Consider the following 25,009-nt stretch of genomic DNA (forward strand, 5'->3'; position numbering starts at 1 on the left):
GACATGGGTTCAAATCCCACCACAGCAGAAGGTGGAATTTGAATTTAATTAATAAATCTGGAATTAAAAGCTAGTCTAATGGCCATGAAACTATTGTCAATTGTCGTAAAAACCCCTCTGGTTCACTAATGTCCTTTAGGGATGGAAATCTCCTGTCCTTACCTGGTCTGGCCTACATGTGACTCCAGACCTACAGCAATATGGTTGACTCCTACATGCCCTCTGAAATGGCCGAGCAAGCCACTCAGTTGGATCTAACCGTTACAAAGTTAATAAAAAGGAATGAAACCAGAGGGACGACCTGGCATCGACCCAGGTACCGGAAATGACACTGGCAAACCCAGCCCTGTCGACCCTGCAAAGTCCTCCTCACTAACATTTGGGGGCTTGTGCCAAAGTTGGGAGAGCTGTCCCACAGACTAGTCAAGCAACAGCCTGACGTAGTCATACTCACGGAATCATACCTTACAGACAATGTCCCAGACACCATCACCATCCCCAGGTATGTTTTGTCCCATCGGCAGGACAGACCCAGCAGAGGTGGCAGCACAGTGGTATACAGCAGGGAAGGAGTTGCCCTGGGAGTCCTCAACATCGACCCCATGAGGTCTCATGGCATCATGTCAAACATGGACAAGGTAACTTCCTACTGATTACCACCTACTGCCCTCCCTCAGCTGATGAGTCAGTACTCCTCCATGCTGAACAGCACTTGGAGGAAGCACTGAGGGTGGCAAGGGCACAGAATGTACTCTGGGTGGGGGACTTCAATGTCCATCACCAAGAGTGGCTTGGTAGCACCACTATTGACCGAGCTAGCCGAGTCCTAAAGGACATAGCTGCTAGACTGGATATGCAGCAGGTGGTGAGGGAACCAAAAAGAGGGGAAAACATACTTGACCTCGTCCTCACCAATCTGCCTGCCGCAGATGCATCTGTCCATGACAGTATTGGTAGGAGTGACCACCGCACAGTCCTTGTGGAGATGAAGTCCCGCCTTCACATTGAGGATACCCTCCTTCATGTTGTTTGGCACTACCACTGTGATAAATAAGATAGATTTCGAACAGATCTAGCAATGCAAAACTGGGCATCCATGAGGCGCTATGGGCCATCAGCAGCAGCAGAATTGTACTCAACCACAATCTGTAACCTCATGGCCCAGCATATCCCCCACTCTACCATTACCATCAAGCCAGGAGACCAACCCTGGTTCAATGAAGAGTGCAGGAGAGCATGCCAGGAGCAGCACCAGGCATGTCTCAAAATGAGGTGACAACCTGGTGAAGCTACAACACAGGACTATTTGCGTGCCAAACTGCGTAAGCAGCATGATATAGACAGAGCTAAGCGATCCCATAACCAAGGGATCAGATCTAAGCTCGGCAGTCCTGCCACATCCAGCCGTGAATTGTGGTGGACAATTAAACAACTAACTGGAGGAGGTGGCTCCACAAATATCCCCATCGTCAATGATGGGGGAGCCCAGCACATCAGTGCGAAAGATAAGGCTGAAGCATTTGCAACAATCTTCAGCCAGAGGTGCCGTGTTGATGATCCATCTCGGCCCCCTCCTGAAGTCCCCAGCATCACAGATGCCAGACTTCAGCCAATTCGATTCACCCCGCGTGATATCAAGAAACGACTGAAGGCACTGGATACTGCAAAGGCTATGGGCCTTTTGGACAATATTCTGGCGATAGTACTGAAGACCTGTGCTCCAGAACTTGCCGCGCCCCTAGCCAAGCAGTTCCAGTACAGCTACAACACAGGCATCTACCCTGCAATGTGGAAAATTGCCCAGGTATGTCCTATACACAAAAAGTAGGACAAGTCCAACCCAGCCAATTACTGCCCCATCAGCCTACACTCAATCATCAGTAAAGTGATGGAAGGTGTCATCAACAGTGCCATCAAGCTGCACTTGTTTAGTTTAGTTTAGAGATACAGCACTGAAACAGGCCCTTCAGCCCGCCGAGTCTGTGCCGACCATCAACCACCCATTTATACTAATCCTACACTAATTCCATATTCCTACCATACCCCCACCTGTCCCTATATTTCCCTACCACCTACCTATACCAGTGGCAATTGCCAATGGCCAATTTACCTATCAACCTGCAAGTCTTTTGGCTGTGGGAGGAAACCGGAGCACCCGGGGGAAACCCACGCAGACACAGGGAGAACTTGCAAACTCCACACAGGCAGTACCCAGAATTGAACCCGGGTCGCTGGAGCTGTGAGGCTGCGGTGCTAACCACTGCGCCACTGTGCCGCCCTTGCTTAGCAATAACTTGCTCAGTGATGCTCAGTTTGGGTTCCGCCAGGGTCACTTAGCTCCTGACCTCATTACAGCCTTGGTTCAAACATGGACAAAAGAGCTGAACTCGAGGTGAGGTGAGAGTGGCTGCCCTTGACATCAAGGCAGCATTTGACCGAGTATGGCATCAAGGAGCCCTAGCAAAACTGAGATCAATGGGAATCGGGAGAAAATCCTCTGCTGGTTAGAGTCATACCTTGCACAAAGGAAGATGGTTGTGGTTGTTGGAGGTCAATCATCTGAGCTCCAGGACATCACTGCAGGAGTAACTCAGGGTAGTGTCCTCGGCCCAACCATCTTCAGCTGCTTCATCAGTGACCTTCCTTCAATCATAACGTCAGAAGTGGGGATGTTTGCTGATGATTGCACAATGTTCAGCACCATTTGTGACTCCTCAGATAGTGAAGCAGTCCATGTAGTAATGCAGCAAGACTTGGACAATATCCAGGCTTGGGCTGATAAGTGGATAGTAACATTCGTGCCACACAAGTGCCAGGCAATGACCATCTTCAACAAGAGAGAATCTAACCATCTCCCCTTGACATTCAATGGCATTACCATCGCTGAATCCCCCACTATCAACATCCAAGGGGCTACCATTGATCAGAAACTGAACTAAAGTAGCCATATAAATACCGTGGCTACAAGAGCAGGTCAGAGGCTAGGAATCCTGTGGTGAGTAACTCACCTCCTGACTCCCCAAAGCCTGTCCACCATCTACAAGGCGCAAGTCAGGAGTATGATGGAATACACTTCAGTTGCCTGGATGGGTGCAGCTCCAACAACACTCAAGAAGCTCGATACCATCCAGGACAAAGCAGCCCACTTGATTGGCATCCCATCTACAAACATTCACTCCCTCCACCACCGACGCATAGTGGCAGCATTGTTTACCATCTACAAGATGCACTGCAGCAATGCACCAAGGCTCCTTAGACAGCACCTTCCAAACCCGCGACCTCTACCAACTAGAAGGACAAGGGCAGCAAATGGTTGGGAACACCACCACCTGCAAGTTCCCCTCCAAGTCACACACCATCCTGACTTGGAACTATATCACCATTCCTTCACTGTCGCTGGGTCAAAATTCTGGAACTCCCTTCCTAACAGCACTGTGGGTGTACCTACCCCACATGGACTACAGCGGTTCAAGAAAGCAGCTCACTGCCACCTTCTCAAGGGCAATTAGGGATAGGCAATAAATGCTGACCTGGCCAGCGACACCCACATCCCATGAATGAATAAAAAAAAAATTTCAGAATTGTCTGTGCACCTGAGTTCTCTTAAGACTTGACAATAAACTAGATTTACTCCCCTCTTTTTCTTTAAAAAAGGTCAGCGTTGCTGTTACGCTGAACTAAGTGTTGATAAAGCAGTCATGCACACTACTGTCCATGATGTAAATTTCAGAGAGTTTGCCTAGATGAGAGCTGAGTTTGGAGCTGCAGCGGCTAGGAGTCTCAGCCCTTCGTTCACTCCTGCACAGCTGTATGACACTGTCTTGGCCCGGAGCTGGGATAGGAAAATAGAAAGCGGGCCAAGCCAGAAAGTCCTCTTTGTTTTGTAGTTGGCAGCCTGCCCATGACTGGGGTTACATAATGGGAATCATTGTGGTACTCTTGAGATTGCTGGAGTATTTACAGGATCTGGGTCACACCGAGAGCTGTGTGGCTGCAGCAAAGTCACATGACTGTGGTATGTCAGTGTCAGGTCCTCCTCTCTTTTCCCTCCCCCCCCACCTTCTCCTTTTCCTTATTTTCCCTTTGCCTTGGAGCTATAGAATGGTGTTTCTTGGCAGCTGCCCATGGATTGTATGTGACTTAACTCGTGTAATGGCTTTGGCTCGTAAGGATCTAGAGTCAACAGAGGGGCACAGGGAGGAGGCGAGCAGAGCCTGGAGCGTCTCATGGGCAAGCAAGTAGAGAGGCTGGAATATTAGACTAAAGCCATATCACATCCGTCTGTTGTCTGCCCAGCCAGCTTTGGATAAACTATCTAAGACCAGTGCAATACATCATTTCTTTCTTCTCTTTTTTTTCCGTTTTACTTAGGGGTCATGTAAAGTTCTGTGTTTGTGCTTTTAACCCTGTAAACACTTTTCTTAAAGCAGCTGGCAGCCAAATGCATCTCTGGTTCCCATTACATCATAGTTTAAAATAATAAAAATAACTCCTTTCAGAAACTGAAGTTTTTTGGATTTTTTTCTCCTGTCAAAAAAAAGTCTATTTAAAAAAAATGCAATGCTGTGTGTTACGACTAGGTGAGCAAGAGGTCTAGGGTTCCCTGGTCTTACTATAACAGGGTTTAACTTTAAACACACCGTGTTTTTAGTTCCCCCTTGGTGAAACCTTGTTCACCGCTTTCCAATTATAAGACAAAGAAACCAGCAAGAACAGGGCTTTTATAGGTTAAGAGAAGAAAAGTTGAAATTTATCAAAAACTTAAACTCTTAATTCGGTTAACGCTTACCGATACACACGGCGTCCCAATCTAGCATGCATACGCCATACACGCAAGCAATTAGAGACAGAAAAGAGCAGAAGAAAAATAAAGTGGAAAGATTTGAGACAATCTCTGAAGAGTTGTAGTCGCGGTGCTGCGAGCTCGTTGGGGTCCAGTATTATTCACAAACCTTATTCACTGTAGGAGACTTTTCTCTCTTGGGGTTCATGTGTCTTCAGTGGGTTTTGGAGTTCCGTGAGAAAGAGATGGGAGCAGGCAGACAGGAGAGGAGGTCTGCTTTGGTCCAGGAGCATTCTGCTTTCTGCCAGCTCTCCGTTCAAACTGTACAATTCAGAAGAAAACCCCAGACTGCCAAGCAAGTTACATAGAAAATAGGAGCAGGAATAGGCCATTCGGCCCTTCGGGCCTGCTCCACCATTCATTATGATCATGGCCGATCATCCAACTCAGTAGCCTGTTCCGGCTTTCGCCCCATACCCCTTGATCCCTTTCGACCCAAGAGCTATATGTAACTCCTTCTTGAAAACATACAATGTTTTGGCCTCAACTGCTTTCTGTGTTAGTGAATTCCACAGGCTCACCACTCTCTGGGTGAAGAAATTTCTCCTCATCTCAGTCCTGAAAGGTTTACCCTGTATCCTTAGACTATGACCCCTGGTTCTGGTCTCCCCCACCATCGGGAACATCCTTCCTACATCTACGCTGTCAGGTCCTGTTAGAATTTTATAGGTTTCTATGAGATCCCCCATCACTCTTCTGAACTCCAGCGAATATAAACAACTCAGTCTCTCCTCATACGTCAGTCCCACCATCCCAGGAATCAGTCTGGTAAGCCTTCGCTGCATTCCCTCTATAGCAAGGATATCCTTCCTCAGATAAGGAGACCGTTAGTCAGTCAGTTCTGATGAAAGGTCACTGACCTGAAACTTTAACTTTGCTTCTCTCTCCACAGATGCTGCCAGACCTGCTGAGTATTTCCAGCACTGTTTTGGTTTTATTAGTCATGTGACTAACTGGTTTGACCACGTCTGTTTGTGGATTGTACTGGAGCAGGGGATAGCTCCTTTGTTCCAAGCACTGTCTTTTAATATGCAAAAATGTCTTTACAGCCAGGGGCCTGGCAACTGAACTGGAGTAGCCATATAAATACCGTGGCTACAAGAGCAGGTCAGAGGCTAGGAATCCTGAGGCGAGTAACTCACCTCCTGACTCCCCAGAGCCTGTCCACCATCTACAAGGCACAAGTCAGGAGTGTGATGGAATACTCTCCACTTGCCTGGATGGGTGCAGCTCCAACAACACTCAAGAAGCTCGACAACACCCAGGACAAATCAGCCCGCTTGATTGACACCCCATCTACAAACATTCACTCCCTCCACCACCGACGCACAATAGCAGCAGTGTGTACCATCTACAAGATGCACTGCAGCAATGCACCAAGGCTCCTTAGACAGCACCTTCCAAACCCGCGACCTCTACCAACTAGAAGGACAAGGGCAGCAAATGCATGGGAACACCACCACCTGCAAGTTCCCCTCCAAGTCACACACCATCCTGACTTGGAACTGTATCGCCGTTCCTTCACTGTTGCTGGGTCAAAATCCTGGAACTCCCTTCCTAACAGCACTGTGGGTGTACCTACCCCAAATGGACTGCAGCGGTTCAAGAAGGCAGCTCACCACCTTCTCAAGGGCAATTAGGGATGGGCAATAAATGCTGGCATAGCCAGTGACGCCCACATCCCATGAATGAATAAAAAAAAACCTAGTCACAGGCCCTCTCTTCTTTCCAGCAACAATTTGAAATTTGATGCCCATGTGGTGAAATTAGTGTGCCTCATTCTTGTCAGGTGGGGGTCTGCATGACATGTGAGTGAAGTTAAATGTGGTTTGGGGGTGGGGGGGGTGGGTGTTGTGTTTAAGATGCTGGCTTTGTGTTCTTGCCAAGGCAGGATGTATGGCAGAACTGAGTATTAATGGAAATTAAAGAGGTGTCAATTTAGGAAGAAAGAACTTGCATTTATATAGAGCTTTTCATGGCCTGGGGGCTTTCTAAAACAAATCTTCTTTTGAAGTATAGTCAATGTTGTAGGGAAGCAGGGCAATCAATTTGCACAAAGCAAGGTCTCACAAATAGAATTCGATAAATTACCAAATCTGTGTTTGATATTGGCTGGGGATTAAAATTTGACCTGGACATCATGAGGACTCCACTGCTGTGCTGTGGGATGATCTTCCTCCACCAGAGCAGGCAGACAGATTAGCGCCTTTGTTCGTAAAATGGCACCTCCGATGGTGCATCACTCTCTCTCTACTGCACTGCGAGTTTTATTTTTATTCATTCATGGGATGTGGGCATCCCTGGCAAGGCTAGCATTTGTTGCACATCCCTGATTGCCCTTGCAAAGGTAGTGGTGAGCCACCTTGTTGAACCAGTGCAGTCTTTGTGCAGGTACACTCAGCAACAGTGAAGGAGAGGTGACACAGTTCCAAGTCAGAATGGTGTGTGACTTGGAGGGGAACTCTTAGGTGGTGGTGTTCCCATCCGCCTGCTGCCCTTGTTGTTCTAGGTGGTCGAGGTCACAGGTTTGGAAGGTGCTGTCAAGTAGTCTTGGCAAGTTGTTACAGTGCATGTTGCCGATGGTATACACTGCTGCCACTGTGCGCTGGTGGTAGAGGGAGTGAATGTTGAAGGTGGTGGATAGGGTACCTATCAAGTGGGCTGCCTTGTCCTGGATGGTGTTGAGCTTCTTGAGTGTTGTTGGAACTGCACCCATCCAGGCAAGTGGAGAATATTCCATCACACTCCTGACTTGTGCCTTGTAGATGGTGGACAGGCTTTGGGGAGTCAGGAGGTGAGTTACTCGCCTCAGGATTCCTAGCCTCTGACCTGCTCTTGTAGCCACAGTATTGATATGGCTGGTCCAGTTCAGTTTCTGGTCAGTGGTAACCCCGGGATGTTGATAGTGGGGGATTCAGTGATGGTAATGCCATTGAATGTCAAGGGGAGATGGTTAAATTCTCTTTTGTTTGAGTTGGTCGTTGCCTGGCACTTGTGTGGATAAAATGTTACTTTCCACTTTGAAGCTAAGCCTGGATATTGTCCACATATTGCTGCATCTGGACACGGGCTGCTTCAGTATCTGAGGATTCGCGAATGGTGCTGAACATTGTACAATTATCAGCGAACATCCCCACTTCTGACCTTGTGATTGAGGGAAGGTCATTGATGAGGCAGCTGAAGATGGTTGGGCCTAGGTCACTACCCTGAAGAACTCCTGCAGTGATGTCCTGAGACTGAGATGATTGACCTCCAACAACCACAACCATCTTCCTTTGTGCTAGGCATGACTCCAAACAGTGGAAAGATCTAATGCCATGACACTTCATGGGGTCCGGAGTCAATGTTGAGGACTCCAGGACAACATCCCGCCTAACTATATTCCACTGTGCTGCCATCTCTGGTGGGTCTGTCCTATTGGTGGGACAGGGCATAACCAGGGATGGTGATGGTGTCTGGGACGTTAGCTGTAAGGTATATTCAGTGAGTATTACGATATCAAGCTGTTGTTTGACTAGTCTGTGGGACAGCTTTCCCAATTTTGGCGCAATCGCTCAGGTATTACTAAGCAGGACTTTGCAGGGTCAATATAGTTGCATTTGCTTATGTATTTTCTGGTGCCTAGGTCGATGCCAGGTGGTCCATCTGGTTTCATTCCTTTTAGACTTTTTTCTAGCGGTTTTGTAAAACTGAGTGGCTTGCTGAACCTTTCAGAGGGCAGTTAAGAGTCGACCACATTGCTGTGGGTCTGGAGTCACATGTAGGTCAGACCAGGTAAAGATGCAGATTTCCCTCCCTAAAGGACATTAGAGAACCAGCTGGGTTTTTACGAGAATTGACAATGGTTTCATGGGTCACCATTACTAAGACTAGATTTTTTTTTAAGTTCCAGATTTTTTTTTATTCATTCATGGGATGTGGGCATTGCTGGCCAGGCCAGCATTTATTGCCCATCCCTAATTACCCTTGAGAAGGTGGTGGTGTGCTGCTGTCTTGAACTGCTGCAGTCCATGTGGGGTAGGTACACCCACAGTGTTGTTAGGAAGGGAGTTTCAGGATTTTGACCCAGCGACAGTGAAGGAACAGCGATATAGTTCCAAGTCAGGATGATGTGTGGCTTGGAGGGGAACTTGCAGGTGGTGGTGTACCCATGCATCTGCTGCCCTTGTCCTTCTAGATGGTAGAAGTCCCGGGTTTGGAAGGTGATGTTGAAGGAGCCTTGATGAGTTGCTGCAGAGAATCTTGTAGATGGTACACACTGCTTCTACTGTGCTTTGGTGGTGGAGGGAGTGAACGTTGAAGGTGGTAAATGGGGTGCCAATCAAGCGGGCTGCTTTGTCCTGGATGGTGTCGAGCTTCTTGAGTGTTGTTGGAGCTGCAGCCATCCAGGCAAGTGGAGAGTATTCCATCACACTCCTGACTTGTGCCTTATGGTGGACAGGCTTTGGGGAGTCAGGAGGTGAGTTACTCACCGCAGGATTCTTAGCCTCTGACATCCTCTTATAGCCACGGTATTTATATGGCTACTTTAGTTCAGTTTCTGGTCAATGGTAACCCCCAGGATATTGATAGTGGGGGATTCAGAGATCGTAATTAATTGAATTTAAATTCCACCAGCTGCCATAGTGGGATTTAAACCAATGTCCCCAGAGCATGAGCCTGGGCCTCTGATTGCTAGTCCAGTGACATTGTCACTATGCCACTGCCTCCCCTGAATCTTGCTGCATGCATGCACAGACTCCTTTAGTATCTGAGGAGTTATGTATGGGACTGAACATTTTCACTTCTGAACTTATGGAGGGAAGGTCATTGATGAAGCAGCTGTAGATGGTTGGGCCTAGGACACCATCCTGAGGAACTCCTGCAGTGATGTCCTGGGATGAGATGATTGACCTTCAACAACCACAACCATCTTCTAGTGTGCTAGGTATGATTCCAACCAGTGGAGAGTTTTCCCCCGATTCCCATTGACTTCAATTTTATTAGCACTCTGATGCCATACTTGGTGAAATGCTGCCTTGTTGTTAAGGGCAATCACTCTCACCTCAGCTGGAGTGTCAGCCTGGAGTATGTGCTCAAGTCTCTGGAGTGGGATTTGAAGCAACAAACGCAGAGGTCAGAGTGCTTCCACTGAACCACATCTGAGACCTAATTTAAATCAAAGGGCTAGTAACAGTTAAATAAAAGCAAAATACTGCGGATGCTGGAAATCTGAAACAAAAACAAGAAATGCTGGATTCACTCAGCAGGTCTGGCAGCATCTGTGGAAAGAGAAGCAGAGTTAACGTTTCGGGTCAGTGACCCTTCTTCGGAACTCCGAAGAAGGGTCACTGACCCGAAACGTTAACTCTGCTTCTCTTTCCACAGATGCTGCCAGACCTGCTGAGTGAATCCAGCATTTCTTGTTTTTATGGCGAGTAACAGTTGTTGCTGAAGTAAGTCGGCTTGGATTCCTCCTGCGCACCGCACAAGCTGGTGACAGGGCGATGAGGCCTGAGAGTGAGTCATTTATTATTGTACCCAGTTGGTTGGGATGGGGAACTATATCCCAACAGCGAAACTTAATTTGTTTCAGGTAACTCCATTTAAGATAATCAGATTTGCAACAGGCAATTGATTTATCAAGTTGAGAGTAGAGTGATCCTCTGTAAAAGGGCTGAGCTAGAGGCAAGGTTAGACAAACTTCAGGTTTGCAGTTTGGGAGAAGGTAAGAGGGGAACTCATCAAGGTATGGAACTATTAACGTCCAAATACTAGAAAAGGTGTTCTGCGCAGAATGCAAGCTGTCTGCTGGGCAGCACAATCAAAGTTTCAACTAGCTACTAAAAATGGGGTACTAATGGTGGTGAGCAGGGATTTTGATCGCATATGGAGAAAAATAGCAACACAGACTTGATAGACCAAGTGGCCTATTTCTGTGCTGTAACTTTCTATAATTCCATCTACATTTTTTGATAGGACTATTTAGATTTGAGTAAGTTTCCCCCTCTTTTTACTGTTTATTGTTTAGTTGCCATGCAGAGGTGCTACGGCTCCCTCTGTCATAGAGACATTGTGTGTGGCTTCCCTGCTTGATCTGACTTGAATGCGCATGAGAACAGCAAGTGACCCTAGTGTACATTTCTGCACTCCTGAACGTTTGCTCAGTTATATTTCATCAGCCCGCTCCCAGCACTTAGCTAGCATGTACGTAACCTGCACTGAGTTTATTTATTTTTATTTTTTTTATTTATTTAGAGATACAGCACTGAAACAGGCCTTTTGGCCCACCGAGTCTGTGCTGACCAACAACCACCCATTTATACTAACCCTACAGTAATCCCATATTCCCTATCACCTACCTACACTAGGGGCAATTTACAACGGCCAATTTACCTATCACCTGCAAGTCTTTGGCTGTGGCAGGAAACCGGAGCACCCGGCAAAAACCCACGCGGTCACAGGGAGAACTTGCAAACTCCGCACAGGCAATGCCCAGAATCGAACCCGGGTCCCTGGAGCTGTGAGGCTGCGGTGCTAACCACTGCACCACTGTGCCAGTTTCTGATGGGTGTGGGTGGAAATGCTCTTCAGTTAGCTGGGGGAGACACTGGTATGAATCACTTGAAGATAACTTAGTGTTTAGGTCCTGACAGTTTACAGTTTGAGAGGTGGTCAGTTTTCATATTCAGTATGTTGTCACTCTTAAAAATTGCACAGCAATATGTCTTCTACATTCAGATTACAAAAGGATGGCATCGGCTTTAGTCTGTTCTCTGTTGTTATCTCTGATAGTCCAGCTGCTGTTCTCTCTGCATCCCTTTCATGCTTGGACTCTGCCTGTGCTTGCTTTGTAAATTTATCTCCCTCACTTGTGGCTCTCTCTGTTTTGTTATATTTTCATTCTCTTGCTCTGTTTTCCCTCTCTCTCCATTGTAGCCTGTTCTCTCTCTGCCCATCTCTCTTCTAAATCCCCTTGTGAACTCATTAGTTACAGGAGGGAGATGAAATGTATATTGCAGCATACCGTTCTTTTGAGAACATGATACTCTGGATTGGGATGTCTTACGTTGATCGGTCTGGTTTATGTTCTAAACCTCGAGATGTGTGACCTGCTTGAATCCTGATGCCAAAAGTTACATGCAGTATTTAGAAAATTATTGCCTTTTTCCTCTCCTGACATTCCTGCTCTTTGTTTTGTGATTGTCATGATGGCTACTTCCACTTAATTGGATTACAATGATATTGTACTTCTGCCTAGTTTATGTCATTTATTGGGATTAGCATTTATTATACTGGCTAATGCAGGGAATACTATTGTTTATGTATTCTTATTGAAGCATTCCCCATGTTATTAGCTCATTTATCTAAAGCCTTAACCACTCCTGCATGTACAAAATCCCCATTTCTGGACTGCAGTCAGCAGGTTGTGGATTTGAGTTCATATCTAGTACAGTACTGGGTAAATGCTGCATTGCTGAATGCAGCGTTGTTGGAGGTGCTGCCCTTGGAATGAATTGCAATGCTGAGGTCCTATCTGACTATTGTTGGGGGACCAGGTGTCGCACCTTAACTGACACATCCAAAAACAGATTAAGTGCTCGGTCAACTTAATACTTTTTATGGAATCTTGTGTTACGGGTTCTAAATAACAAAAGCTACTGTATTTCAGAGTAATTATGAGTGATATCTAGAAAGTCTTTTTCAGTTTTCTAATGAGAGTCAGCACCTTCAGGAACTGTCCCCCCGTGAGAGTCAGCACCTGCAGGAACACTCCCCTCGTGAGAGTCAGCACCTTCAGGAACTGTCCCCCCGTGAGAGTCAGCACCTGCAGGAACACTCCCCTCGTGAGAGTCAGTACCTTCAGGAACTGTACCCCAGTGAGAGTCAGCACCTTCAGGAATTGTCCCCCAGTGAGAGTCAGCACCTTCAGGAACTGTCCCCCAGTGAGAGTCAGCACCTTCAGGAACTGTCCCCCAGTGAGAGTCAGCACCTTCAGGAACTGTCCCCCAGTGAGAGTCAGCACCTTCAGGAACTGTCCCCCAGTGAGAGTCAGCACCTTCAGGAACTGTCCCCCAGTGAGAGTCAGCACCTTCAGGAACTGTACCCCAGTGAGAGTCAGCACCTTCAGGAACTGTACCCCAGTGAGAGTCAGCACCTTCAGGAACTCTCCCCTCGTGAGAGTCAGTACCTTCAGGAACTGTACCCCAGTGAGAGTCAGCACCTTCAGGGACTGTCCCCCAGTGAGAGTCAGCACCTTCAGGAACTCTCCCCTCGTGAGAGTCAGTACCTTCAGGAACTGTACCCCAGTAAGAGTCAGCACCTTCAGGAACTCTCCCTTCGTGAGAGTCAGTACCTTCAGGAACTGTCCCCCAGTGAGAGTCAGCACCTTCAGGAACTGTCCCCCAGTGAGAGTCAGCACCTTCAGGAACTGTACCCCAGTGAGAGTCAGCACCTTCAGGAGCTGTACCCCAGTGCGAGTCAGCACCTTCAGGAACTGTACCCCAGGGAGAGTCAGTACCTTCAGGAACTGTCCCCCGGTGAGATTCAGGACCTTCAAGAACTGTCCCCCAGTGAGAGTCAACACCTTCAGGAACTGTACCCCAGTGAGAGTCAGTACCTTCAGGAACTGTACCCCAGTGAGAGTCAGCACCTTCAGGAACTGTACCGCAGTGAAAGTCAGCACCTTCAGGAACTGTCCCCCAGTGAGAGTCAGTACCTTCAGGAACTGTCCCCCAGTGAGAGTCAGTACCTTCAGGAACTGTCCCCCAGTGAGAATCAGCACCTTCAGGAACTCTCCCCTCGTGAGAGTCAGTACCTTCAGGAACTGTACCCCAGTGAGAGTCAGCACCTTCAGGAACTGTATCCCAGTGAGAGTCAGCACCTTCAGGAACTGTATCCCAGTGAGAGTCAGCACCTTCAGGAACTGTCCCCCAGTGAGAGTCAGCACCTTCAGGAACTGTCCCCCAGTGAGAGTCAGCACCTTCAGGAACTGTACCCCAGTGAGAGTCAGCACCTTCAGGAACTGTACCCCAGTGAGAGTCAGCACCTTCAGGAACTGTACCCCAGTGCGAGTCAGTACCTTCAGGAACTGTACCCCAGTAAGAGTCAGTACCTTCAGGAACTGTCCCCCAGTGAGAGTCAGCACCTTCAGGAACTGTATCCCAGTGAGAGTCAGCACCTTCAGGAACTGTATCCCAGTGAGAGTCAGCACCTTCAGGAACTGTATCCCAGTGAGAGTCAGTACCTTCAGGAACTGTCCCCCAGTGAGAATCACTGAGTGGCGCAGTGGTTCGCACCGCAGCCTCACAGCTCCAGCAACCCAGGTTCAGTTCTGGGTACTGCCTGTGCGGAGTTTGCTAGTTCTACCTGTGTCTGCGTGTGTTTCCGCCGGGAGCTCCAGTTTGCTCCCACAGCCGAGGACTTGCAGATTGATAGGTAAATTGGCCATTGTTAATTAATTGTTAATTGCCCTTAGTGTAGGTAGGTGGTAGGAGAATGGTGGGGATGTGGTAGAGAATATGGGGTTAGTGTAGGATTAGTATAAATGGGTGGTTGTTGGTCGGCACGGACTCGTTGGGCCGAAGGGCCTGTTTCAGTGCTGTATCTCTAAATAAAAAATTAATAAACTGTACCCCAGTGAGAGTCAGCACCTTCTGGAACTGGACCCTAATGAGAGACAGCACCATCAAAAGAGAGGAAGGAATTGGTGCAAAATGGAGAAGAATCATATAACAGTACGGCAAAGAAGGAGGGCAAGAAAAGAGAAGTTGTAGGGAAGCTCATCTCAGCAAATGGAAAAAATAAAAGTTATTACAGGCAGGGACTTGCAGTGGAGCCTGCTTCACTTTGATGTTCGGGTTTGAGATGTTCAGAATTGAAAGAGCTCGTCGTTGTGGTGTGCACCTCTTCAGTCGGCCAACTAAAGGCCTGCAGTTATACCCACAGGGCTGTGTCCCTCCCTGTTTGCTGGCATGTTCCAGCACACCTGGCAGGGGAGGCTACCTTGAACTTACTCTTAGGCAGAATTCTCCTGGGAGAAGATAATCCAATTTTCTTGTACAACAGAGAACCTTTACTAAGTCTTCACTCCCTCCCCCACTGTCTTAAAGGATTTTAGATTGAATGCAAAACGCCAGCAGGGAGCAATTAAATACTGTGGACACAGAGCAAGGGCTGTCGTGGGGATTCAGCCGACTATAAACTTAGAATGATGCAGAATCTGCCCTTCCCACCTACTGTGCATGCTGTGCGCAGCAGGGGTGCATAAACCAGTAATTCTGACCAGTTGGTGCGCTGTGCAGTGGATCTTCAGAGCTGCGTTCAATGTGTGGAGCCTCCATTAAATTTGTGTTAATCATTTCCGGGCTGAAATGACAATTCTCTGCAAAATTGCTGAATCTTGCTGCCCAGTTATTTCTGAAAAGATATTGGATGGCTTGCATTGAGGTCATATTTTATCACACAGTGAAGGGCTTTACAAACAGTGAATTACTTTGAAGTGCACTTTCTCCGTTCGGTGTTGAAAACAACAGCTATTCCGGGACTGCAATGAGATGAATAACCAGTTAATATGTTTTTTGTGGTTTTGATTGAGGGTGAATTGTTGGCTAGGATATCAGGAAAACTCTCTGCTCCTCTTTAAATTAATTCCCAAGAGTCTTCAACATCATTATTCAAAAATAATAAACACAGACTTGCATTTCTATAGCGTCCTTCATGACCTCGGGAATAATTTTGAAGTGTAGTCACTATTGTAATGTAGGAAATGTAGCAGCCAATTTGCACACAGCAACATCCTGTAAACAACCAGATAACTAGATAATCTGTTTGTGATGTCAGTTGAGAAATTGGGCAGCGCAGTGGTTCGCACCGTGGCCTCACAGCTCCAGCGACCTGGGTTCAATTCTGGGTACTGCCTGTGTGGAGTTTGCAAGTTCTCCCTATGACCGCGTGGGTTTTCTCCGGGTGCTCCGCTTTCCTCTCACAGCCAAAGACTTAGTTTAGTTTAGAGATACAGCACTGAAACAGGCCCTTCGGCCCACCGAGTCTGTGCCGACCATCAACCACCCATTTATACTCATCCTACACTAATCCCATATTCCTACCACATCCCACCTGTCCCTATATTTCCCTACCACCTACCTATACTAGGGGCAATTTATAATGGTCAATTTACCTACCAACCTGCAAGTCTTTTGGCTTGTGGGAGGAAACCGGAGCACCCGGAGAAAACCCACGCAGACACAGGGAGAACTTGCAAACTCCACACAGGCAGTACCCAGATTTGAACCCGGGTCGCTGGAGCTGTGAGGCTGCGGTGCTAACCACTGCGCCACTGTGCCGCCCTAACTTGCAGGTTGAAAGACTTGCAGGTTGATAGGTAAATTGACCATTGTAAATTGCCCCTAGTATAGGTCGGTGGTAGGAGAATTGAGGTGGGAATGTGGTAGGAATATGGGATTAATGTAGGATTAGTGTAAATGGGTGGTTGATGGTTGGCATAGACTTGGTGGGCCGAAGGGCCTGTTTCAGTGCTGTATCTCTAAATAAAATAAAAAAAATAAAAAATAAATAAATATTGGCCAGGACACTGGGGAGAACTGCCCTGCTATTTTAAATAATGCCATGTGATCTTTTACTTCCGCCTGAGAGGACAGACGAGATCTCAGTTTAAAGTTTCGTGTGAAAGACAGCACCTCCCACAGTGCAGCACTCCCTTGCTACTGGCACTGGGAGTGTCAGCCTAGATTTTTGTACTCAAGTATCTGGAGTAGAACATGAACCCACAACTTTCTGACTTTCTGAGGGTCAGATTCAGCTTGGATAAAAAATTGGGTTGACAGAAAACAGCGAGTGGTGGTAAATGGTTGTTTTTCAGACTAGAGAATAGTAGACAAGATTCAGTGCTGGGACTACTGCTTTTTTGATATATATATATATAAATGACTTGGATATTGGAATACAGACTTAAATTTCAAAATTTGCCAATGATAGCAAATTTGGAGGTGTGCAAAACAGTGAGGATGGTACCAATTGACTTCAACTGGACATAGGCTAGCAGAATGGGCAGACAAATGGTTGATAGAATTTAATAGAGAGATCTGAGGTGATGCATTTTGGCAGAAGCGATATGGAGAGGCAGTATGCACTAAATGGCACAACTCTAAAGAGTGTGCAGGGACAGAGGGACTTGGGGCTCCACATGCTCAGATTCTTGAAGGTGGCTGGACATATTGAGAGAGTAGTTAGTAAAGCATATGGGATCTTGGGCTTCATAAATAGAGGTATTGAGTACAAAAGTAGAGAAGTTATGCTGAACCTTTATAAAGCTCTGGTTAAGCCACAACGAGAGTATTGCATCCAGTTCTGTCACCACACTTTAGGAAGCATAGGAGAGTTCTTGAGAGGGTGCAGAGGAGATTTACCAGAATTTTTTTTTTTTATTCATTCATGGGATGTGGGCGTCGCTGGCCAGGCCAGCATTTATTACCCATCCCTAATTGCCCTTGAGAAGGTGGTGGTGAGCTGCCTTCTTGAACCGTTGCAGTCCTTGTGAGGTAGGTACACCCACAGTGCTGTTAGGAAGGGAGTTCCAGGATTTTGACCCAGCGACAGTGAAGGAACAACGATTTAGTTCCAAGTCAGGATGCTGTGTAACTTGGACGGGAACTTGCAGGTGGTGGTGGTCCCAGCCATGAGGGATTAGTACCAGGCTTGAGGGATTTTAGCTACAAGATTAGGTTGGAGAAGCTGGGGTTGTTCTCCTAGGAGCAAAAGTGCGTGAGGGGAGAGTTGTTAGAGGTGCAGAAGATTATGACAGGCTTAGGTAAGGTAGACAAAGAAAAGCTGTTCCCATTAGCTGATGGTACAAGGATGAGGGGCACAGATTGAAGGCTTTGGGCAAGAGATGCAGGGGGGATGAGAGAAAGAACTTTTTTACGCAGTAGTTGGTAGTGACCAGGAACTTGCTGCCTATGAGGGTGGTAGAACTGGAGATGATGAATGATTGCAAAAGGGAAATTGGATGGGCACTTGAGGGAAATAAACTTGCAGGGATATAGGGATAGAGCAGGGGAATTGGACTCATTGGATTGCTGTACAGAGAGCCAGCATGGACTCTGGGCTGAATGGCCTCCTTCTGTGCCGCAATGTGTCCATGATTCAATGACTTCTGACCTTATGAGGGAGGAGAGGCATTGATGAAGTGGCCGAAAATGTTTGAGCCTAGGGTACTACCCTGAGGAACTCCTGCAGCGATGACTTGGTGCTGAGATGATTGGCCTCCAACAACCACAACCATCTTCCTTTGTGCTAGGTATGACACCAACCAGTGGAGAATTTTCCTCCTAATTTCCATTGACTTCAGTTTTGCTAGGGTTCTTTGATGCCACACACGGTCAAATGCTGCCTTGATGTCAAGGGCAGTCACACTCACCTCACCTCTGCAATTCAGCTTTTTTGTCCCATGTTTGGTCAGGAGCCGAGTGCCACTGGTGGAATCCAAACTGAACATCGGTGAGCAGGTTATTGCTGAGTAAGTGCTGATTGATGGTGCTGTCATTGACACCTTCCATCACTTTGCTGATGATCGAGAGTAGAATGATGGGGCAGTAATTAGCCAGATTGGATTTGTCCAGCATTTTGCGAACAAGACATACCTGAGAAATTGTCCACATTGTCGGGTAGATGCCAGTGTTGTAGTTGTACTAGAGCAGATTGGCTAGGGGCACAGCTAGTTCTGGAGAACATGTCTTCAGTTATACAGCTGGGATGTTGTCAGGGCCTATAGCTTTTGCTGTAACCAGTGTCTTCAGCTGTTTCTTGATACCACGTGGAGTGAATCTAATTAGCTGAAGACCGATATCTGTAATGCTAGGGAACTCAGGAGGAGGCCGAGATAGGTCATCCACTTGGCACTTCTGGGCCTCTTCTGACTGAAGATGATTGCAAATGTTTCAGCCTTGTCTTTTGCACTGAAGTGCTGGGATCCCCCACCATTGAGGATGGGAATGTTTATAGAGCTTCCTGTTTCTGTTAGTTGTTTAATTGTCTACCACCATTCACAATTGGTTGTGACAGGACTGCAGAGCTTTGATTTGATCCATGCATGCTGCTTCCGCTGTTTAGCGTGTATGTAGGTCCCGTGTTATAGCTTCACCAGGTTGGCATCTCAGTTTGAGGTATACCTGGTGCTGCTTCTGGCATGCTCTCCTGCAGTCCTCATTGAACCAGTGTTGACCTCCTGGCTTCATGGTTATGGTAGAATGAGGGATATTCTGGGATATGAGATTGCATATTGTGTTTGAATACAACTCTGCTGCTGATGGTTCACAGTGCTTCATGGATGCCCCGTTTTGAGGTGTTAGATCTATCCAATTTAGCACGGTTGCAGTGCAACACAACACAATGGAGGGTATCCACAGTGTGAAGATGGGACATCATCCCTGCAAGGACTGTGCGGTGGTCACTCCTGCCAATACCGTCATGGACAGATACATCTGCGACAGGTAGATTAGTGAAGGCGAGGTCAAATAGGTTTTTCCCTCTTCTTGATTCTCTCACCAACTGTGGTTGGCCCAGTTTAGCAGCTATGTCCTTCAGGACTCAGCCAGCTCAGTCAGTAGTGGTGCTACTGAGCTATTCTTCGTGACGGACATTGAAGTGCCCCACCCAGAGTACATTCTGTGCCCTTGCTACCCTCACTGCTTCTTCCAAGTAGTGTTCATCATGGATTTGCAGAGGATCCGCTGGAGTATGTCAGTATTTGCATTGAGTCCCTGGGAGTGTGTCACTATTTGCAGGGGATCCCCAGGGGTGTATCAATATTTGTGGTGAGGCCCTGGGAGTGTTTCAGTATTTACAGGCAATGCTGGGGATGTGGCAGCAATTCCAAAGCATCTGCTACACTTAAATTTGCAGATTAGTGTGTGGTAAAGTGCAGCATAAGCCATTGTTTACGTGACAAGGGGGCGGTGGGTTGACTGCCACTTGTGAGAGAAGCATACTTTGATGGAAATGCTTAATTTATTGATAAGAATGAGCTCAAAAGCATTCTGTAACTATTAAAAACGTGCAAATGTTCATTGGAACGGGAGTGTCGAAGCTCAAAGTCACAACACCTGCATCTGCTTCTTTTTTCCTAATTGGGTAATCGTTTGAGACCGAAATCCGGAACTGTTCCTATGCTGACTTAATAAAAACATCATCTGTTTTTCTAGTTCCGAATGAATGTTTTATTATTAACAATGTCTTTACATCCTAAAACACTTTGCTGAGCATCACTTTCTTCTCCCCAGTGACCTAACCTTTGGCTCTTGTTTTTTTCTGTTGAATTTCCTCTCCTCAGAATTGCCATCGATGTGTGGGCCATGCTGGCAGAGTTCTGCAACATTTTCACAGCTGTCAACCAGTCAGAGGTACCTCTGTACAAGGACCCGGATGAGGACCTCACCCTGCTTGTTCTGGAGGAGGACAAGATCCTCTCGGGCTTTGTTCCTCTCCTAGCTGCCCCTCAGGACCCATGCTACGTGGAGACAGCCGCAGATAAGGTCAGCCGGGGGGCACGCTGTAAACTCTTGTTCCTGGGAAGGCTTTTTTTAAACAGAATGTGATTAAGTCAGTGAGGGTGTAAAGGGAAAACCGTGACCTCAGCATCTGACATCTGTTTCTGCGGCACCAGTGTCATGAAAAGCACCTCTTCCTGTAGCGTGTGCTCTGTGGCATGCTTTTGTATACACTTCTTTCCCTTCTTGTCTAAATAGCTTGTGTTGGCCACCTCCTCATTAAGCTAAACGGAGGACGTCAAGCCCTGCCACAGAACTCTGCACTGGGCAGTCGTCCAGTTGTCTCAGGCTGTATCATAGTTCCAGAACATGATTTCAATGAGGCCACGGGCTGAACCCCAATCTTTTTCTTTTATTGTCTCACACCTAAAAAATGTCAAGGGTCCAAATCACTGCATTTTATTGGACATTTCTGCAGTTAAGTTTGCACTTTTTAAAGTAAGTGTGCAAAGAAAAGTCTATAAGGAGGCCCCAAGCTCAGCCATACGCATTGACTGTGTTAGTTGTGATATCTTGTTGACCCTTCAGCCTCCTGCAACTTATTATACTTGTTTGGAACTGCTGTCGCACAAGTGCATTCATCGTCAGCCCCTCCTTGTTCAAGTGGGACAGAGATTCATTTGTGGTACAAACAAACCAATCTTGGAATCCTCTGAAACCATAGTGGTGGGTTGTAAGTGATAAATGAACAATCTTTTCATAAGAACAGAAAATGCTGGAAACTCACAGCAAACCAGTCAGGTTTTGTGGGAGAACAGACTTCATGAGGACATACACTGACTGGTAAAATGGATACACTCATTGGCATATAAAATTTAATGGTGTGAAATGATACATTTTGGTAGGAAAAATTGGGAGAGGCAATATAAATTAAATGGTACAATTTTAAAGCAAATACACGAACAGGGAGACCTGGGGGTGTACACACACAAATCTCAGAAGGTGGCAGGCCAAGTTGAGAAGGCTGTTAAAAAGAGGCATCGAGTATAAAAGCTAAACCTCTATAAACAAGGATTAGACCCCAATTAGAGTGTTGTGTCCAGTTTTGGGCACCATACTTTAGCAAGGATGTCAAGGTCTCGGAAAGTCTGAAGAAGAGATTTACTAGAATGGTACCAGGGATGAAGAACATCAGTTATGTGGAGAGACTGGAGTACTGGGCTTAATCTCCTTAGCGAGAGAGGCTAAGGGAGAATTGATAGAGGTATTCAAAATTATGAAAAGTTTTGCTAGAGTAAATAAGCTGTTTCCGGTGGCAGAAGAGTCAATAACCAGAGGCCATAGATTTAAAGTAATTGGCAAAAGAACCAGAGACAAGATGAAGAAAAAATATGTTTAGGCAGTGTATTGTTATGACATGGAATGTGCTGCCTGGAAGGGTGGTGGAAGCAGGTTCAGTAGTAACCTTTGAAAGGGAATTGGATAAATACTTGAAGTAAAACAATTTGCAGGGCTATGGGGAAAGAGCAGGGATGTGGAATTAATTGAATTGCTCTTTCAAACTGCCGGGACAGACATGATGGACTGAATGGCCTCCTTCTGTGATACTTCATTCTGTGATCCTATGAACAGTGATGTTCCAAAAAAACATACAGGCATATTAAATTGGAAAAATGAGGGAGTGGGATTCATATTGTAAGAGGGTTTATTTTTATGATTTAGTTAATACAGTAATAAAGATGCTTCAGTGAGGGTTACTTTCAGCAGTAGGTTATATAAACTAAACACTTTAAAAGCACTTCCTTGGACCTTACCAGAGTTAGCTGCTTCAGTAAATCAGTGTATTTCTGAGGTAAGTTTGTCCGATGCGTTAATACCTGACATTTTAACTCTGGCAGCACTAGTATCGCCAAGGAGAGCAATCAATGTGCCAGTGTAACACCAGATTTTGAAGCCTATTGGTTGGATTGTCATTCCCTCCTCTCACTCCAGCATATGGGGCAAGTATTGGTGTCTCAGTGCAGGGGCTTAATGTGACAGCTCAGCTTCCTTTAAGAAATGACTGGTATCAGCCTGGCACAGAGTATGCACTGTGGTAGTTGCCTGGCACAGAGCACATGCTGTGGTAGTGGCCTGGCACTGGTGGCGCGTATATTGCGAACAGCCTAGCGCTGGCGGCTTGTCCACCATTGTTGTAGCTGCAAAGTTGTTTCTTAATATGTTTTTCCCATTTAAATTATCTTAACCCATTAGGCTAGTTGGTTAAGGCAATGAGTGTCAGAGCCTTACAAGCCCTGAGTTTGGTTCTCAATCTCTGCTGAAACACTCAGCCTGTATGTATGTCGTGCGAGACCAGGGTTCGCCTCGACTGTGTGCTGCTATGAAGGAGTAGCGTGCCGGCAGTCACTGGCTCTTTCAGTGAGGTGCCAAAGGACATTCGGGCAACCCATATCCAGAGGAGAGGGGTAAATTAATGTGAGAGAGAAAATGCGCTGACCTTTCACTCTCAATAATAATCATCTTACAGTAAATATTCCAGAGCCTGTCTGGAGGAAGAAAAAAGCCTTCAGAACAAAAAATGTGTGTGTCAGCCCTGAAAATTCAGTTATTTTGGCACGGATGTGATGTGGAACAAGACTGATACAAGTCTTCTTCTTCTTCTTTGGCCTCCTTGTCTCGAGAGACAATGGGTAAGCGCCTAGAGGTGGTCAGTGGTGTCAGTCGCTGTGAGGCAACTATGGAGTGACCTCTCCATGGCGCATGCCTGGCTGGTGTGGAATGAACTCCTCTTTGGGGAAAATTGGCCGTTGATTTGTAGAGTTAACTATAAACTGTCTATCATACCATCCTAATGAAGCATTCAGCCCCGTAGGTGAATCACAGCAGTGAATCACAGTCCCATCAAAGTTGGTAACGTTTGGTTACAGGACAAACCCCCACCCACCTCAGATTTGGCTTTTTCTAAGCTGTCCTCTATAAAATGTAAAAGTATACAGAAGCTAAATTATCCCAACAAGCAGTAACAGAGCCTGAGTGCATTGCCACGCGTCAGAATGCCACAAACTGAACTTGGCATGGATATGAAGCATTGACCTTGAATGTTCTGGCGATTGATTCCATTAAAAAACTAATCTCAGCTGAGGGAGCAATAGGGACACTACAGCCAGCCTCATTGCTACTGAAATAAATCAGCCAGGCGACCAGTCTTGATTGCAGTCTCGTGACCACTGCTGGAATTGTGTGTGAGAGAGAACTCGGTCTAGGACAGGATTTGCCCCTCAACATTGAACATTCTGCTGATACCCTCTGCCTAGGTTCACACATGAAGGAGCACTGCTACTAGTATCTGTGGGATGGTACCCCAGCAAGGGTCAGTGTCTTTAGGAGAGGAGACAGTTGAAAATGAGTTGGCTATGTGTTTTCTCTCAAAGCCAAGCCTTGTAGAAACAGATTCCAAGCCCATGTTGTAAGTTCTGCAATTTGTCGAACATATTCCTACACACTGAGGTGGGAAGTTGGTTTGTTTATAAGGTGGAGTGTGTGGAAGATTACGTTTTCTAGGAGAGTGAGTGGTTCATTTGCACTGTATGATGCACTTACTTTGAACATCATTGTACAAACAAATGACACTGAGAGCAGTGTCCCTCCCTGTCTGCCTGCTGATCCTTCCGTACCTTCAGCTGAAAGCAGCTTTGCCTTTCACACCTGTGTAGTGTGACTTGGCCAACAGGAAATGTGTGGGTTGAGTGAGTGATGGATTGAAGTGCTGGCAGACCACCCCTGCACCAATGTGATGCAACGATGTCTGCTGCTAAGGCGAGCTGGCCATCAAAAACCATTATTGTCTCCCATTGCTACCCCATGAAGCCATGACCACAGTGCAGTGGGTGAGAACTGTATAATCTCACTTATATGTTAGTGTGGGAGTTTGAGTCTCTAGTTCAGAGCTATAAAAACTTGTAGCTATGTGCACGGACCAATCCATCTCAACAGCTTGCTCGTGGAAGACCTGGAAAACAAATCCTTTATTAAAAGATGGAGTATTTATGGTAGTGAAGGATGTACATGCAGTGGGAGAGGTGCACTATAAATGCACACAGACTGCTTGAAGCATGGTGCACATCTACCTGATCTATCTTTATGGGCAGAAAGCATCACCTTGTATCAGCCTCACCTCTGAGTTAGACAGTTGTGGTTCAAGCCTCAATTCAAGAGTTAATCACATAATCATACATGACACTTCAGTTATTACTGAGGGAGAATCTGCAGCGTCAGCTGAGATGTATAATTAAGGACAGGCCTGCTCTAGTGATTCAGGTGGAAGTAAAAGATCCCATGGCACAATTTGAAAAGGAGTGAGGAATTCTTTTGGTCACCTGCCACTATTCCTCCATCAACCAACACCATCAAATAAACACATTAACTGCAAATTGATCTCATTGCTCTTTGCTCTGTGCAAAATGCCTGTTGCATTTGCCAACATAACAGTCAGTGCACATCAAGACTAATTCCGTGCATATGAAGTGCTTTGAAACTTGATGAGGTATAAATGCGAGGTTCCCTTTTTGTTAGAGGTTTATTGCTGAGTGCAGTCTCTGAATGGTATCCCTTCTTGCCTCTGTGTGGCAGGTACTCAATGTTTTTCAGGTAAACCTAAAAAATTAAACAGTTCTATTCAGAT

General features: G+C 46.5%; 1 protein-coding gene across 1 annotated transcript in view; it reads left to right on the forward strand.

Annotated features, from left to right (window-relative positions):
* The window catches only part of smg6 (SMG6 nonsense mediated mRNA decay factor), a 451,841-nt gene that overhangs the window by 187,220 nt on the left and 239,612 nt on the right, over window positions 1-25,009 (forward strand). Inside the window, 1 exon segment of the mRNA XM_068010820.1 lies at window positions 20,172-20,373. Within this exon segment, the coding sequence (XP_067866921.1) occupies window positions 20,172-20,373 (202 nt within the window).

This window comes from Heterodontus francisci, chromosome 30 (genome assembly GCF_036365525.1).
Source record: "Heterodontus francisci isolate sHetFra1 chromosome 30, sHetFra1.hap1, whole genome shotgun sequence".
NCBI lineage: Eukaryota > Metazoa > Chordata > Chondrichthyes > Heterodontiformes > Heterodontidae > Heterodontus > Heterodontus francisci.